Source organism: Podarcis cretensis (genome assembly GCF_951804945.1).
Source record: "Podarcis cretensis genome assembly, chromosome: 1".
NCBI lineage: Eukaryota > Metazoa > Chordata > Lepidosauria > Squamata > Lacertidae > Podarcis > Podarcis cretensis.
In genome coordinates, this window is record NC_137170.1 from 136186421 (window position 1) to 136204456 (window position 18036).

The 18036-nt window shown below is 44.2% G+C and overlaps 1 protein-coding gene and 1 long non-coding RNA gene across 3 annotated transcripts; both read left to right on the forward strand.

Moving 5' to 3' along the window:
* The first annotated feature begins 3100 nt into the window (after window positions 1–3100).
* POFUT2 (protein O-fucosyltransferase 2) lies at window positions 3101–17464 on the forward strand. 2 transcript variants are annotated; one of them, XM_079980766.1, is made up of 9 exons: window positions 3101–3225; window positions 8720–8970; window positions 9968–10112; window positions 11517–11624; window positions 12816–12882; window positions 13894–14019; window positions 15113–15293; window positions 16065–16188; window positions 16980–17464. In XM_079980766.1, exons 1-9 carry the CDS (start codon window positions 3116–3118, stop codon window positions 17131–17133), a joined length of 1266 nt encoding a protein of 421 aa, XP_079836892.1. In that variant the 5' UTR covers window positions 3101–3115; the 3' UTR covers window positions 17134–17464. The 2 variants fall into 2 exon arrangements, with proteins under 2 accessions (XP_079836892.1, XP_079836891.1); XM_079980765.1 differs by lacking the exon at window positions 3101–3225 and adding an exon at window positions 7443–7612.
* LOC307220257 lies at window positions 11631–12459 on the forward strand. Its single transcript, XR_013840793.1, has 2 exons — window positions 11631–11946; window positions 12313–12459. It is a non-coding gene; the product is annotated as an uncharacterized lncRNA (long non-coding RNA).
* Window positions 17465–18036: the final 572 nt, after the last annotated feature.

Consider the following 18036-nt stretch of genomic DNA (forward strand, 5'->3'; position numbering starts at 1 on the left):
GGGGACATGGACACGACTCAGAATGACAATATAGCACTCTATATTGTTATGGGTTGCTGCTGCAAAGCAGCTTTGCTTTGAGATACATTTGGGTGACTACAAGAAAAGGGTTGAATCCTATCTGATTAAAAAACACAACTTTGAATCACCATGTTCAATCCGAAAACCAAGATCTTTTACCCGTTACCATATTGTATCCTAATCTTGGCTTTCTTCTGATAGCTTTCCTCTTGGCTCATTTGTCTCCAACGACTACATTCTCTGCTTTTTAAATTTATGGTAGCAGAAGAACAATCCAGCATTCAAGGCTGGGTGATGCCGGGAGTGGGGGGAACTTCTGAGCATCAAGTTTGCAGTTATTTTGCAGGTAGTTGTGTCAGCCATAACCAGGGGCAATAAAATGAAAACCCATGAATGCAACATTCAGTTCCTTCTGCAGATTTTACCGTGTTTCTGCAGACTTGACAGTTTATTCTTCCCTCTTCTTTGGTTGTGCAAGTCTTTTCCAAAACGAGGGGTCCAATTTGCTTTTCGCCTTCTCTGGCAGAGGGGCTGTTGGAAACAAAATGGTGGGAGGAGAAGGAAGCATTATTTTGTCTTGTTTCAACACCAGATTGTGGCCCCTTCGGCTGGAGTGTTAGGCACTAAGCTTGGATCCTAGAACAATAGGCAAGTAGGATCCTAGAATGCAACAACTCATTGGCTTGCAGGAAAAGACCAATCAGGCTCCAAGAGGGAAGCAGAATCAGGCAATCAGATGGGACTCATTGTGTAAATAATGTATATAAAAGCCTGAGGTTTGGGGGGCAACTCAATCACTGTTTTACAAGCTGCAATAAAGAGCATGACATCATGATAGGACTATATTTCATGAAGGCTTTTCTTCCAGTGCCAGAAAATATGTTTCTTAAAACACCAGTGGGGTACGAGGCATTTGTAGCAAATCAGTATTCCCAGACTGACTCAGCTCAATGCACCTTCTAGACCCCTGGAGCCTCTGGGTTGAGTTGGAATGAAATCACTCCACTCCTGACGGGGAAGGAGAAGGCAGCTGGCCAGCCTGGTTGAGCTGGGAGATCACTACAGGGAAAGGTAGGAAAGGGTGACCAGTTTAGCGCAGCAGAAGAGCCCTCGGGATCTCCTCCTGCTAATCCCCTCTCGTGCTTCCCAAATGCAATCACACTGTGTTCAGCTAGCAAATGCTATGCAAGCTCTTCTGCAGATTAAACAGCCTGTTGATGGAGAAAGAGGAAAATGAATGAGACATCCTACTTTAATGTGACCAGAGAGCTGCGGCCTGCTTTCTCTTCATTTGTCCAAGGAGATACAAAGGGGCATACTGCTGAAGTTCAAAGGTGAGTCACCATTGCCTCTAAAAGCTGACCTGCAGGTGTTGTCGCCCACTAGCCATGTTCGGTGAGCCAAAAGAGGATCAATCAACTTCCTTGTTTTGCAGCCTGTTTGGGAATGAAGGAGCTCCCCATGGGCCACGAGGCAGAACTGATGGATTCCAGTCCACGTGGTGCATTGTAATTGGCACAGGCTTGCCTGGAAGGGAACCTTTGCATTTCCCAGGCACACCCACTCCTCTGCAATAAATGTGACCAACAGGCTGTTAGAGTGTGAAACTGCCCCCTGAGATATTGTCAAGGTTGGTCCTTTGGCAGCAGAGACGCCACTGCAGATTCAGACAAAACCATGTACCAGTGGCATAGCGTGGGGGGTGCAGGGGGTGCCAGCCGCACCGGGCGCAACATTTTGGGGGGCGCACTCGCAGCTCTCTGCCCCTACCTGGCTCACTCACTCTCTCTCACAGTGCTGGCTGTGCGAATCCGATCCGAGCTGCTGGGTCGCCGCCCACTGTGCGGAGCGCAGAGAGAGCGAGGGAGGGACTATCTGGGGGAGGGACAGTGCAGCAGCCGCCCAGCGCAGCGCTGAGCACGGGAGAGAACCACACCTGACCAGCCCAGGCAGCAGCAAGAAGAAGCTGGCAGCAGCGGCAGGTTAGGGGTTAGGGCGCAAATTACTTGCCTTGCCCCGGGTGCTGACAACCCACGCTACGCCGCTGCCATGTACAGTGGAACCTCGGCTGTCAAACTTTGTGACGTTTGCCCATTCATTTAGAGCCTGTATGTACAGGGGGGAAAGAAAGGGTTAAAAATGTAGACCAATAGGAAAGCTGGAGGCGGAGCCTACATGTGTATAAAAGGGCTTAGCCCGAGATTTGTTAGAGTTGTTGGTGGGCAGTTGGTTGGTCTTAGTGGGTTGGCTGGTTGGGAAAGGCAGTTGAAGAAGTGGTTGGCAGGCAGTTGGAAATACACTCTTCTTTATTAACTTGAGAACCTGGCTGAGACTGAAGTGATTTTACCAGGGAGGACCTGGTTGGTGTACGGGTCAATAGTCCCAATAGTCCCAACAAAATTGGCAGCAGCGGCGGGAGAAATAAATACGCCCGTGGTGGAATAAAAGAATACGCCCGTGGTGGGATAGATTTATATGCCCGTGGCAGGACTGATTTATACGCTCATGAAGGGGAAGTTGGATCTGGGAGTGAGGTTATTTTGGCTGAGGTATTGGACTTGTGGTTGGAGGAAGTGTCTGTGCAGGGCCAATGTGAAGACCCAGTGCAAGGCTTCAAGGCCAAAGTCCAACAGAAAGCCTAGCCAGAAAGAATAACTTGGGGGGGGGGGAATCTCTCAACTGACTCTATGACGCTGTCAGACCACAAGTGGTCACTATGCCAGTGAAAAAGTCAAGAAACCCTGTGAGGGAACCAACCTATGAAAGCTCCGAGGGAGAGGAAAATGGGAATCCGCAGGGAGAAGGGCAGAGTTTAGAGGAGATATCAGAAATTCCTTCTGAGGCAGTAGAGCCTAGACTCTCTTTAGAATTTGAAAAATGGAATTTGGAACAGGAATACAAATTTAAATTAGAGAAAAAATTAAGGCTGAATAAGAAAGAGATAAAATTAAAGCTGAACAAGAAAGAGATAAAATTAAGGCTGAACAAGAAAGGGAGCAGTACCGTCTGAGGGAAAAAGTGAAGCAATTTCAGTTAGAAATGCGGGAAATGGAATTGGCATCTGTGGAAAACCAAAATAATAATAATAGCACAAATGATCAAAGCCAGGTTAAGACAGACCTCAAGCGTTTTCCTGAATTCAAACACAAGGATAATCCGGAGGCTTTTATCGTCTCATTTGAAAGAGCATGCAAAGATTTCCAAGTAAAAGATGAGGAAAAAAATGATAATATTAAGGGCTAGAATTAGTGGAACCTTAGCTGAAATATATGTGCAAATGCCAGAAGACCAGTCTAGAAATTTTGACGTTTAAACAATTAATTTACACCCGATTTGGAACAACCTCAGAACAGTTAAGAAAGAAGTTCAGGAGTGTGACAAAAGTGTCCCAGGTTGCCAGGGAAACTGAGGTTTTAGCTAGGCCTGAGCCTGAGGAAAATTTTGAGGCACATGTGGTACAATGTTAGTTGATTAAACAGGATAGTTTCCTCTTGAGAAATGCTGGGGAAAACATCTGGGTTGATGATAAAAAGTATCTTGGGTTAAGAGACACCAGATCACAGATTACAATCTTCCATCCGGACATAATTTCCACCACTAAATTAATACCTGAGAAAACAATAAAATTAAAAGGAATTGCCAAAGAACCAGTGATCCTAAAAGTAGCTGAAGTGGATATTAACTTCCGTGATTGGTCTGGGAAGTGGCGGGTAGCCATTTCTGAGGAAGTTCCAGCAGCAGTTCTTATCGGCTGGGATCTCCTAGAGCATGTCAAGAGTGCATTTGTAGTTACTCGCTCAAAGGGGGGCCAAGAATCACCCACTACTGAGGAAACGGAAACAGTTGCCAGTGGAGGCACGGCTGGGAAACCTCTCTTGGAAGGTTTGGGCAGAGCAGAAACTGAAGCTGTTATAGTTCCTTTTAAAAACAGCCACAAAGCTAGTTTCGCTCAGGAGCAAAAAGGGGGTGTTGGGTTAAGCAGTTGTTTTGAGGCGGCTAAATCTGCCGCCCCTTTAACCCCTGAATGCCCAGAGAGAGTCTGTGAAGAAAACGGGCTGTTGTATAGGGAACTCCTTGCCACACCGTATAGAGGGGGAGGAGGAATCCGTAAACAGCTGGTAATCCCTCACACCTATAGAGAAAAGATTTTGCAACAAGCCCATAATAGCATTTTTGGTGCACACATGGGAATAACGCGCACTAAACGAAGGGTTGCGCTGAACTTCTACTGGCCAGGCATGGGGAAACAAATCAAGCTATATTGCCAGGCATGTGATATTTGCCAAAGACGAGGTACAGGGCAGGACAAGACAAAGGCCAAACGGTGTCTTTTACCTGTGATCTCTACCCCATTTCAAAGGTTGGGGCTTGACCTAGAAGGGCCATTGCCAAGAGCCACGAAACGGGGCAATAAATATATCCTGACCATTTTGCAACCCGCTATCCAGAAGCGATCCCATTAAAAAATATTGAAACTGAGACAGTAGCAGATGTGTTGATTAATTACATGAGTCGCCTGGGGTTTGCAAGTGAGTTGGTCACGGACCTAGGCACCTCATTTACATCCCGGCTCATGAAAAGATTGTGGGAAGCGTGTGGCATCACACATATAACTTCCACACCGTACCATCCAGAGACTAATGGATTGGTTGAGAAGTTTAACTGAACTTTGATCCGTATCCATTTAAACAAATAGTAAACAAATGCATTTTCAACTCCAGCTTTACCATGACTCAATTATATCGAATTAACAAAGTGTACTTGTTTGGTGGGATTACTCCTTATTTACTGTTGTGTTCTTCAAACTGTAAGTATGGCGATTCTTACAATGTGGAAATTCCCGTGTGCAAAATGTACATGAAGAAGTTAACAGGAGCCTTCAGCAACACCCTGTCCACCAGGAGGGCTTGCCAGGCCTCTGATGGTCTGTGTATCTGTCAAGTTTCTACTGCTATGGGGAAAGAATCACAAACATGCAGTGCCACATCACCTTGTATTTTTCACAGGGCTGCTATGCCAACTGCTATGTGGGTCTCTCCTTCTCCTATCTATCCTTAAAGAGCAGGTGGAGAACAGATTTCACAGGACTGTGTGCCTCAGAGGTAACAGATAGGAGAGTTGGAAAACCAATGAGCATTAGGGCTGCTCTATGACCTATTTTACACGATTATGAGAATGTATGTGGGAGCACATTGAAAACCAAAGTATTCATTATAAAATCATTAGTTTAGCTTGCTAGAGTTTCCCTGCCCATGCCAGATGAATGGCCCCAATGACAAGTCTGGAGCTCAATTCACTATTATGTTCAGTGCAAGACTACAGAGTTTCTGTGATTTACCTGGCATACCCTCAGCAAGGTCTGAACCAACCAGGTGTTCTGTGGGACTCCCAGTTTCACCACAGCTAGCAGGCTGTATGCCAAGTCATCACGCCACATGTATTTGGCTTCCTGCATCACACACTGACAGACCTGGCTAAACTGAGGGTGCTCAAACATCAACCGTCTCTCATAATGTTTCTGATCTTCCGAGAGCTTTTTTGTGAGCATCCGCGTAGTGGCAAGACAGTTACTGGCGTACTTTGGAGCATCTGGAAATTTTGAAGCAAGGTCTAGTACATCACTGGGAGATGTACATTTTGGAAGGTCCTGAAAGAATTGCCGGGGAGTGTTTTCTTCATCCTTTTCTTCTGCTGAACTTTTGACTTCCTTTGGGGATCCCAAGAAACCAGATGGAAGCTGGGTGGGTGCAACAGTCATTAGGTCAGGGCCTTGCACATGGTCATCTAAGAGAGCATCAGCAGTTTTCTGTTCATTTGCACTGGTACCGTCTGCATTAATGCTTAGGGTACCTTGAGAAAAAAAATCTAACAGAGGGAGATAAATTGAAATTGCAGAGCTTTGAAAAACTAAAAGACAAAGTGCGAGATTGGCTTCATTATTATCAAATAATGGAGGCATACAATTTGGACAAGAAAATTGGCTTCCAGGTGGAAAAATCAAAATTGGAAACAGAACTGTTAGATCCCAAAACTAAGATTCTGTCAAGAATGTATAACTTGCTGTTGAATTGGAAAACTCAGAATGAAATGGTGAAATCTGCTATGATAAAACGGGCACAAGATGTGGGACACAACATTATGCTGGCTGACTGGGAACAGTTATGGACCACAGGTATGAAGTTTACAGCATGTAATGCCTTAAGAGAGAATGTTATGAAAATGATCTACAGGTGGTACATGACACCAGTCAAGCTCGCAAAAATATAACATTTGCCTGATAATAAATGCTGGAAATGTAATGAGACTGAAGGTACATTCTTTCACCTTTGGTGGACGTGCCCAAAGATTAAGGCTTTCTGGGAGATGATATATAATGAAATGAAAAAGGTATTTAAATATACCCTTTTGAAGAAACCAGAGGCCTTTCTCCTGGGCATGGTCGGCCAATTGGTGCCAAAGAAGGATAGAACTTTCTTTATGTATGCAACAACAGCAGCAAGAATACTCACCGCGAAGTACTGGAAGACACAAGATCTACCCACCCGGGAAGAATGGCAGATGAAGGTCATGGACTATATGGAACTGGCGGAAATGACTGGCAGAATCCGAGACCAGGGAGAAGAGTCGGTGGAAGAAGATTGGAAGAATCTACAGAATCTACAGAAACATTGTAAAATTAAGGAATGTTAGAAGGATGTTGGAATGAAGTTATGTGGTTTTAGCAGTAATGTTACAAAGGAGTATGTGAAAATGGATTGTTAATAGGTGAAAATGTAAAGTTATAATATATTAAGATAAATTATTAAGATAAAAGCAAAAATGGAAAGGATTTGCTGAAATAACTAATTGAACTAGAATACAAAAAAGGGAGGTGCGAGGAGGTCAGGGAAACAAGTAAATGAAAGACAAGACATGGAAAGGTTGATTTGTTTTTCATTGTTTTTACTTTTCTGTATTTTGTATTTTTTGCTTCTTTTCCTTTTTTTTAATTCTTGTAACTTTTTTGAAACTTTAATAAATATTATTTTTTAAGAAAAGAGAGAGAAAACATCTAACAGATGGTTGCAGCCAGCAAGGAGACGCATCCGACAGGAGTCGCAGCAGGAGATGAGCTGGCCGGGAGGAGAACCGGGAGACGCGGGGGGAGATGGGTCGGTGGGCTGCCTCTCTGCCCCCTTGGCGGCCTGGGTCTCCCCCCTCCTTGAACCCCCAGCAAGCGCCCCGCCAGGACGGCGCCGCCTGCCTCGGGGAGCCGCTTTCTCCTGGCGACGCCCCCCGGCAGGCGGGTCTCTGGCAGGGAGCGACGGACGGCGGTCCGCGTTGGCCGGCATCGCCCGCGGGGGGAGAGCGAAGGCGGGAGCGGCTGAGCTCCGGGGCCGCCGCCTCCTCCTCCTCCGCCCCGCCCGGCCCGCGCCTCTCCGCCCCGCCCGGCGCGCATGGCGGCCCCGCGACTCCCCGGCCTCCCGCCGCCGCCGCTCCTCCTCCTGATCGCGCTGGCCGCCGCCCAGCCGCCCCACCAGGCCCCGGCCTTCCGCGCGGGACACGGCGCAGCCTCCTTGCCCGCCGCCGCCGCCGCCGCGCCCGGGAGACGGTGAGGAAAGGCGAGCGGGCGGGAAGGCCTGGCCAGGGCCGGAGGGCCCCGCCAGCCAGAGTCGGGATCCCTCGCAGGCGCCTCTCCGCCTCGCCCCGCTGGGCTCCCGCCGTCAGCTCGGCGTCCCGGGATAGCTTCTGGGATAGCTGCACAGCCTGCATTTGCTCCATAAGATGCACACACATTTCCCCTTATTTTTTAGGAGGGGAAAAGTGTGTCTTATAGAGCACAAAAATACAGTAAATAGACACCAACTTGGGTAGTCTGGGTAGATGCAGAGAGCGATTGGATGGAAAGTTTCCCTTTAGAATGGTTGTCTTCCTTCTGTTCTAAGAGTCCCTTCCCAGATGGTGAACAGAGCAATCCAAACTCTTGGAGGAGGCAGGTGCCTTGTTCATCCTGGCTTAGTGAAGAGACTCTGCCACCATGGAGGTCCCTGTTCTACCCACCCAACTTGGCCGGCATAAACCTATGAAGAAAGTGGGTGGGGGTTGGACATGAGTCAGCCAAGTTGCTGCTGCACCCTAAGCCAGTCCAACTACTGGCAGTGATGGAGGTTTTGGGGGGGGGGGACTGAATTAGAAGGAACAAAAGCTCATACCTAGAACTAACTTAGTTGGTCTTTAAGGTGCTACTGGAAGGAATTTTTTTTCTTTTATTTTGTTTTGACGATGGCAGACCAACACGGCTACCTACCTGTAACCTGAATTAGAAGGATTTGCATCAGAAAATTCAGTTTAAATTCAGAGTGTGATCTAATTTATCATGTTTATTTTACTAGTATTTAGTAAAACAAAGCTAAACACTTTAAAAACTCTCCAGGTTGCCTAATACTTATTTGAATGGGCATTTCCTTGTTTCCTGCTCTCCCACACCTTCTATTCCGGCCAGCACAAGCAGATGGGCTCCAGAGGTGGTTATGACTCCACTGTTGTATTTAGTCCCCACTGTTTTTCACCAGGGGAGAAGATTGTACCCCAAACTCTGTATCCTCCAAAAGCACAGCTGACTCTGTATCTGCCTTATTCAGAACTAGGAAATCACTGGAGATTACAAATCATGACTTTTCTTTAGCTTTTTCAAGTAACTTTATTTTGTTGTCTCCAGGTATCTTTTGTATGATGTAAACCCACCGGAAGGTTTCAACCTCCGCAGAGATGTCTATATAAGAGTTGCTTCTCTTATAAAAACTTTGTTGAAACATGAAGCTTGGGTATTGGTTCTGCCTCCCTGGGGGCGTCTCTATCATTGGCAGAGCCCTGACATTCATCAGATCCGAATTCCTTGGTTTGAATTCTTTGATGTTCCCAGCCTCAGCAAAAACATACCAGTTATTGAGTACGAAGAGTTTCTTGCAGGTAAAATATTACTATTAAATAATCAGTATTCTATGCAATCTTGAAGTAGTTTTGTGGTGGGCTTTTCTGCTTGCATTCAGTTAAATGAGGTGTTTGAAATTGATAACATTTCTAAAGCAGAACTCCAAATGAGGATATGTTGCCTTTCTCACCACCACTATCTCTCAGGGGGTAGAGGGATATCTACTATTATGAAGGCTAAAATATATTAGTAGGTACATGCTAGCTGTTGCACAATTGCATGTGTATGCCATTTAGCAAATATTAAATGAAACAATAATGTCTTATTTGGGCATGACCATAGTTGCTTGGAGAAACAGAAGATACAGATTTTTGTTAATGTGGCACCCATTTTTGCAGTTGGCATAATGGTGGCTTCTCCTCCGGTTGCATCCATGCAGTTTCCTTCCTGCTTCTGTCTTGCAGTCTCCTGTCTTATTGGAAGGGCTGCATCATACAGATGATGGAGCAGATTTGTAGGTAGGACTAGAAGCAATGGTTTAAATTACAAGGAAGGGGATTTAAGCTAAGCTAAACATCAGAAATAATTTTGTGATGGGATGAGTTGTGGGCAGTGAAACAGACTGCCTTGGAAGTCATGTTGTCTCTTTCGCTAGAGGTTTTTAAACACAGTCTGGATGGACACCTGTTGGGGATTGTGTCAGTGCACTTCTTGAACTGGCACAGGGTTGAGGTTCATGCCAACTTAATAAAATCAAAAGGTGCTTTTTATAGAAACATTTGAGATAACCTGTAGCTCTCTTCCGAATCTTCTCCGGATTATTTGTCTTTTTCTGAAGATGCAGTGACCAGATTCACAGGGCTCCAACTCAAACCCCCTTTCTGTTAACTGACATTCTGGTTTCTGTAGATAATTACTTTGGAAGTAACTGTATGCAGCTAGAGATAATGCTAATTGTGCCACTTGATATTTGCTGTATAAAATGAAATACATAAAGATGTTATACTCATGTGCTGATTTTTGTTCATTATTCAGAGTCAGGTGGACCCTTTATTGATCAGGTGTATGTTTTGCAAAGTTATGCTGAAGGATGGAAAGATGGGACTTGGGAGGAGAAAATAGATGAAAGGCCATGTATTGACCAACTAATGTATTCAACAGACAAACATAAATACTACAGGTAATCTTCTATAATAGTAGTTGCATTATAATTACAGCTGGCACCTAGAATGGAGATATTCTCTCCCCAAGTCCCTAAATGTCCCCCCTGAAAAAAACTTTCATTGGAATTTTTAACATTAAAACAGTTTTTCTTTTGTTCAATGAATATTTTATTACTGTTGCATCAGCATGCTCTTCCTAAATGAAAAATATTTATTTATTTTTAAAGATGGGTATCTTCCATTCTGTTTACAATAAAACACAGAATGGTTAACAGCACAGAAATTTAAATAGTCCAAAAACATAGCCAATGCTGCTATTGTTACATAGGTAAAGGGACCCCTGACCATTAGGCCCAGTTGTGGCCAACTCTGGGGTTGTGGTGCTCATCTCGCTTTATTGGCCAAGGGGGCCGGTGTACAGCTTCCAGGTCATGTGACCAGCATGACTAAGCCGCTTCTGGCGAACCAGAGCAGCACACGGAAATGCCGTTTACCTTCCCGCCGGAGCGGTACCTATTTATCTACTCACGCTGGTATGCTTTTGAACTGCTAGGTTGGCAGGAGCAGGGACCGAGCAGCGGGAGCTCACCCCGACATGGGGATTCGAACTGCCAATCTTCCGATCGGCAAGTCCTAGGCTCTGTGGTTTAACCCACAGCGCCACCTGAGTCCCTATATTGTTACATAAATTGTGACATATTGCTACCTATATCAATACTCTGGCCACATCAGCTGATTTTTTCTTACACTTTGGTGGGGATTGTTTAAGGATCAGTTAGCTAGTAACAAAACCACAGTTGGAGTAACTCATGGTTTCAGTTGTCTACACAAATGCAAAGAGTATGGGAATCAAGACAAATTGGAGCTTTTAATACGAAGTGGAAGTACTCAGAAACTTGTGAGGAAGTGGTTGTGTCCTGGGTTTCATGATACAGATGCAAGGGAAAGCTGAGTACATTCAGACATGCACTCTCAAGAAGGCCAATTTCAAAAAGTTTAAGGAACTAATGAGTGAAATTCCATGGTCAGAAATACCCAAAGAGAAGGGAGTCCAAGATGAATAGGAGTTTCTAAAATGAGAAATATTGAAGGCCCAAATGCAGACAGTTTCAACAAGAAAGAAAAGTGTGAGACATCTAAAGAAATTGGCGCAGCTGCATAAGGAGCTTACGGATGAGCTGGGATTTAAGAATGGTGTGTATAAGAAGTGGAAGAAAGGGAAAATCACAAAGGAGGAGTATACACGAGTAGCTAACAATTGCAGGGTGACAGGCAGGCTAAAACTCAGAATGAGCTCAGACTTGCAAGAGGATAAAAATAATAAAAAGATTTCTTTGACTGTGTTCAAATCAGCAAGATTGTTCTAATTTCTATCATATTGTATATGCCAATCTATTCATGATTTCCATCTTGTTTTATAGGGGATGGTTCTGGGGCTACGAAGAAACACGCGGCATGAATGTGGCTTGTTTATCTGTCCAGGGCTCTGCCTCTGTCATAGCTCCTCTCCTTTTGAACATCTCTGCTCGGTCAGACACAATCTATTATTTTCTATCTCATATGTTTCCATATTTGCTTTGCGTAGAGAAAGGCAAGCTTTAAACCCCCCCCCCTTTCACTCTTAACAAGTATGAAGGTTTGTGTTTTTTGTAATCTCACATTGAAACCTATTGCAGCACCACTAAGGCAGAGAAGGAGGAATCCATAAAAGCCCTCAGTTTGTAAATGATTCCCCTCCCCAAGAAATCTTGAACTGTGAAAATTTCCACTGAGGAAAATCCAAATCACCATATGCAAACTTTGGCTAATTTGGATAGGTTAATTTGCTTTTGAAAAAATATAATATCCTAGGTAAAGGTAAAGGTACCCCTGCCCGTTCGGGCCAGTCTTGCCAGACTCTAGGGTTGTGCGCTCATCTCACTCTAGAGGCCAGGAACCAGCGCTGTCCGCAGACACTTCCGGGTCACGTGGCCAGCGTGACAAGCTGCATCTGGCGAGCTAGCACAGCACACGGAACGCCATTTACCTTCCCGCTAGTAAGCGGTCCCTATTTATCTACTTGCACCCGGGGGTGCTTTCAAACTGCTAGGTTGGCAGGCGCTGGGACGGGAGCGCACCCCGCCGCGGGGATTCGAACCGCCGACCTTTCGATCGGCAAGTCCTAGGCGCTGAGGTTTTACCCACAGCGCCACCCGCGTCCCTCTAATAATATCCTAGAGTGAGAAATTAATGTAGCCTTTTATTTTACTTTCATTTGGTAAAGAAATGAAATGTTAACTGCTGAGCTCGTCTAATACTGTATTTACAATTAACATCCATGCATTCTTACCAATTAACTTATGAAACAGAAAATAAATAAATAGATAGATAGATAGATAGATAGATAGATAGATAGATAGATAGATAGAAAAACAAAGCACTGGAAAATTATCTGTTCCACATCGATGGTGCCCACCTGTCTTTAATTACAAGCCAGAAACAAGGTGTCCCCAAAGTACGTGATCAACATTTCCTCCACAGAATGCCAATTGTTGAGCTGTCAGGATTTAGGATTTTCTGGGTTAAGAAAGGTTTCTCAATTTTCACCCACCCCACCCCCCGAAAAAGAAATTGCAGTGTTCATTTTTGTGCATCCATGGACTTCTCTGATTCCTTAAACTACAAATTGATGTAAGCTATTTTGCAAGGGATTGTACACTTGATTTTATCATTTTTATTAGGTCAGTGATGCTAGACCGAGCTGAAAACCTTCTTCATGACCACTATGGTGGCAAAGATTATTGGAATGTAAGTATTTTCTAGCTGTCTTTCCCATATGATCCACTTATTTTTTGCCCCTTGGCAAACATCGTCTCAAGGCATTTTGTATGGCATAGGTACCATTAAGAAAAGAGGATATATGCAACCTGGCATTTTCTAGGCACTTCCACTTACTTCCAAATCCTTAAATGTAAACATTTACTGCAATTATTTTATAAATGATCCCAGAATATTATTTGAATTAAAGGTATGGTAATGCACCAAAATTCCGTTGAAGGAAGACCTATGCTGTTTTCTCCTATAATCACATTACACATTTTTAAAGTTAACTTGCAGTATATTACCTTCCTGTTATCCAATTGCAGTATGGCTTCCAATGAAATAAATAGGCCACAGTAGTCTGTATCAAATCATAGATTATCCTTACCTGACCATAACCATCCTTTAATAATCCAAGCTAATCCATAAAGTGTTCTCACACTTGGTGCTGCTAATGCATTGTCTTAGTTCTTTATACTTGTACAGTTTACCTGGATTTTTTCCGTCAGGGAGATCCTTAGGTATTTTGTTTTTTATATCCTGTCATATGAAGTAGTCTTGCCAGTTCTTGTTTTGAGGTCATATGCATATCCAGAACAACTAATCCTAATTTATTTAAATTGATTTTGGCAAGGCATTCTGAAGCTAAGAGAGCAAATTTAGCACAGCTTCTAAATCTTCACCTAGAATGAAGTATTTCAAATACTGCAGGATTAATATTTTAGGGTTTTGGTAGAGTGACTATCCCATCCTTTCAGTAATTAAATTTCAAACTGTATTACATAAAAACTGGATTACAGGGTGCTTCCGTAATATGCGTATAAAATCCATCCATTGAATTTTGCTTCTCCAGTAGTTAACTTGGTGTTGTTGAATACATCTGGTTTAATCTGTGTGGCGCTAAATAACATTGAGACTGTGCCTTTAAAGAATTTTTGTTTTAGATCTTGGAAGAACTTTAATCCTTTATCATTTTATTTTACTTATTTTTTGTGACAGACTCGTCGAAGTATGGTTTTTGCTAAGCATCTTCGTGTGGTGGGGGACATGTTTAGGACCAAGTTCTTAAATTCTACTGATGAGAAGGACAGGACACAGTATTCTGAGGACTGGACAAAGATGAAGGTAAAATAGGTTTGCCTGAATATTTAAACTTAGCTACAGTATTTTCTGTTTTAACTGCATTTCTGTTGGGAGTGACTGTATGAGGCTCATATAAAGGAATGGAGCCCATGTGTTTTCAAGTGTGATGAGATGTGCTATAGAAAGGGAACATTGGCTTTTCTGGGAATTCTGGTTCTCATCAGTGAATGGGGCCTCGACTGAGCCACTTACTCTGCCTTACTTGTAAGGAGCTGCTTCTTCCCTTCATGTGGAAAGAGCCCACTCCCTGTTCAGATTTAAAATAAAAAAATAAAAAAAATCAACTTTCCAGTCTGGTAAACAGTTAAAAATCCAAAGGAAGGAGGAGAAGGCAGTGGGTCAGCTGCTGGGAATTTCTCAAGAGGAGCAAGACAACCAGTCACCCGGTGCAGCATTTTCTGCTGCTTTCCAGACAAAAGCCCCCAAGTGGCTTGCAGGTGTTAAAAATACAGTAATCAGAATCAAAAGAGCTGATGGTATCACCTTTTTATTTAAGAAAGTGTCACCAAAAAGCCTATGACTCTGAAAATAGATGGTTGGTAGGCTGGACGCAGGTGGCGCTGTGGGTTAAAGCCTCAGCGCCTAGGGCTTGCCGATCGAAAGGTCGGCGGTTTGAATCCCTGCGGCGGGGTGCGCTCCCGCTGCTCGGTCCCAGCGCCTGCCAACCTAGCAGTTCGAAAGCACCTCCGGGTGCAAGTAGATAAATAGGGACCGCTTACCAGCGGGAAGGTAAACGGCGTTTCCGTGTGCGGCTCTGGCTCGCCAGATGCAGCTTTGTCACGCTGGCCACGTGACCCGGAAGTGTCTCCGGACAGCGCTGGCCCCTGGCCTCTTAAGTGAGATGGGCACACAACCCCAGAGTCTGTCAAGACTGGCCCGTACGGGCAGGGGTACCTTTACCTTTACTAGGCTGGACTTGGAGCTTTGCAAAGTTCTGCTAAGCATTGACCAATTAGCATCTTAGACTTCTTCCTTTAACAATGCTAGGGAACGTGTGTTTATCTGCACGATGTTTTCCCACTGAATCAATGCCATTTTATTTCAGTTTCAGCATGTACTGGTTCTTCTGTGCTAGGTAAAGCTGGGTACGGCCATAGGGGGGCCCTATCTTGGAGCCCACCTCAGGCGCAAAGACTTCATCTGGGGTCACAGAAATGACGTGCCTAGCATCCAGGGAGCGGTGGAGACCATCCGAAGCCTCTTGAAGTTGCATAAACTTCAGAGAGTCTTTGTAGCCACTGACGCCGTTGCGAAGGGTATGTAGCTTTTAAAAAAACAAAGCAAAACCCAATACTTTAATCTTTTGTTGTAAACTGAATCTATGCAGGCGCTGCAGCTGCTGTGCATATTTATTTGTTCTCCAGTACCTTGGACAATAGGGACGCGGGTGGTGCTGTGGTCTAAACCACTGAGCCTCTTGGGCTTGCCGATCAGAAGGTCAGCGGTTCGAATCCCCGTGACGGGGTGAGCTCCCGTTGCTCAGTTCCTGCTCCTGCCAACCTAGTAGTTTGAAAGCACGTCAAAGTGCAAGTAGATAAATAGGTACTGCTCCAGTGGGAAGATAAACGGCATTTCCCTGCGCTGCTCTGGTTCGCCAGAAGCAGCTTAGTCATGCTGGCCACATGACCCGGAAGCTGTATGCCGGCTCCCTCGGCCAATAAAGCGAGATGAGCACCGCAACCCCAGAGTCGGCCACGACTGGATCTAATGGTCAGGGGTCTCTTTACCTTTACCTTTACCTTTACCTTGGACAATATGTGGGAGGCTTTTGTAGGCCACTAGAAAGGGCTTTGTGAGCTGATGGCTTGCCCCTGAATTAAATGTTTTTACAGGACAGTGATCTACCGCAGTAGATCTTCAGCTCCGGACACCCTTAGACTCCCTTTTTTTACCTTGTGTGTCCATTTCTCTTTATTAAAAACATCAACACTTAAATAAGCAGGAAGAAAATGGTAGTTTTGCTTCTAGTGTGACCCCCTTTAGAGTGGGGACCAGCTGAAGGCCACTGACGTAGTGTCCCTTTTTAGAGACTGAAGAGTTGAAGAGACTTCTTCCAGAGATGGTGAGATTTGAACCTAATTGGGAGGAGCTGGAACTCTACAAAGATGGAGGAATAGCAATTATTGATCAGTGGATATGTGCACATGCCAGGTGACTATGGTTTGTGTGTTATTTTTGTTTTACTTTTCTATTAGAGCAGTCTTCATGCATACGAATGTGCTTACCCTAAGGAAGAGGCTTATGGCCAGCTTGTGAGGGCGATTTTCAGGAAGCGAGCATTGTGCCTCCCTAAGCTGGGCAGAAGCTTCTTAGGCTTTGGGAAGGAGGCACTGGCGGAACATTTAGGAGACGAGCCTAGTTGTCCCCCGATCCACTGACCGCGTGCCACTGATTGAGAGTTATGTTTTATATCAAGTTAGGCCAACTTCACTCTTACCGTGATATGCAAAAATAATTCATAGGAAAAAATTCAGATTGGCACCCATCTTTAAAATTTGCTTTATCAGAAGTGCCTTCTGCTGAGTGGAGCCACCGGCCCATCTAGGCCAGGACTGTCTTTTCCAGGTAGCGATATTTGTGTAACATTCTCAGCATTGCTGCCTGAGATTCTTTGACCTGCAGGTGCTCAGGGTTTAACTGCTAATTTCTGCGTATGTCTGTGTTTGACTCAGCAGGCATAGCATCTTAAATGGTTTACAGTGCAACTGTTTAAGCAACCAACTTCTCCCTAACTTTGTGAATTAGTGAACATGGCTGTTTCAGAGAGGAGAGTTTGACAATTGGTGCCAAGTGGAGGTTTCTTTGCATGAAGCTTGTACTCTTCTCACGGCCCCCTCTGGACACATCAATAGCTGGTGTCAGAATGCAGCCTAACAATCTGATTTCCATATCATGAATGTGCAGCAGAAGCTTCTCTTACTTTTTTCTGTACTCCTTCACAGGTATTTTATAGGTACCTCAGTCTCAACATTTTCCTTCCGCATTCATGAGGAAAGAGAGATTCTGGGTTTTGATCCCAAAACAACTTACAACAGATTTTGTGGCGATGAAGAGAGTACCTGTGAACAGCCAACTCACTGGAAAATTGTATATTAAAATATACTGGTCCGTGCAACTGTAGTCTTTAGGCTTATCAATGCAATTAAACAATCATTTTTGTAGAAATAAATTTATTTTGAATGTTGGTTTTTACTTTCTGGTGCTAAGCACATATGAATGGTGGAAGTCAGGTGCATTCAGCTCACTCAGTATTATCAATGACAGCTCTTCTGACAAGATACCAAAATGTCTCCCTTTTAATAATTGATCATATGATAATATTCTGGATACAGAACATCAGTTTGTATTATCTTCAAAGCAAAAGAGATATTTTCTGTTTGGCTTTCTATGTTTACAAGAAATAAAGGTTTCTTTGTTTTTATTTTGAGAGTTGTGTGCCTCTTGCCACTCTGTAAGAAGTCTTCACACTGTGGACTGGCAAGAAAATACATAGTTGTGTGGTTAGTCTGGGAACTGATCTACCATAGGTAAATCAAGGAGGTTATATGGATAATCCACCGTCAACTCTGCTTAATATTGTGTCTGCAAAGGGAATTAGGTTTATCACACCTCCAGACCCAATACTAATGCATAAATCTCTTGTGTTTATGCTTCTTGCCACAGCTAGAACTGTGAGTGGCTTCCCACTGGAAATCCGACTAGCCTCCTTCTCAAAAGTGTGGGGCATTGCACTGTCAGAACACCTGATACACAAACGGTTAATGGTTAATCAAAAATAGACCACATTTATTTGACTTGGTTTAAGTTTTTCTCCTGTTAACTCATCCACACAGCCCACTAAATCTCCTGCTCAACAGATAAAATATATGGAGCTTTTTCGATAATTAATTTGAATCACCTTTTTCTTTTTTGTGATCGATTGTATGTGGCATGCTCACTCAGTTGCCTCCCGGTTTTCTCCTTCCGTCTAATCTAATTTCATTTCATTTTTCTATTTTT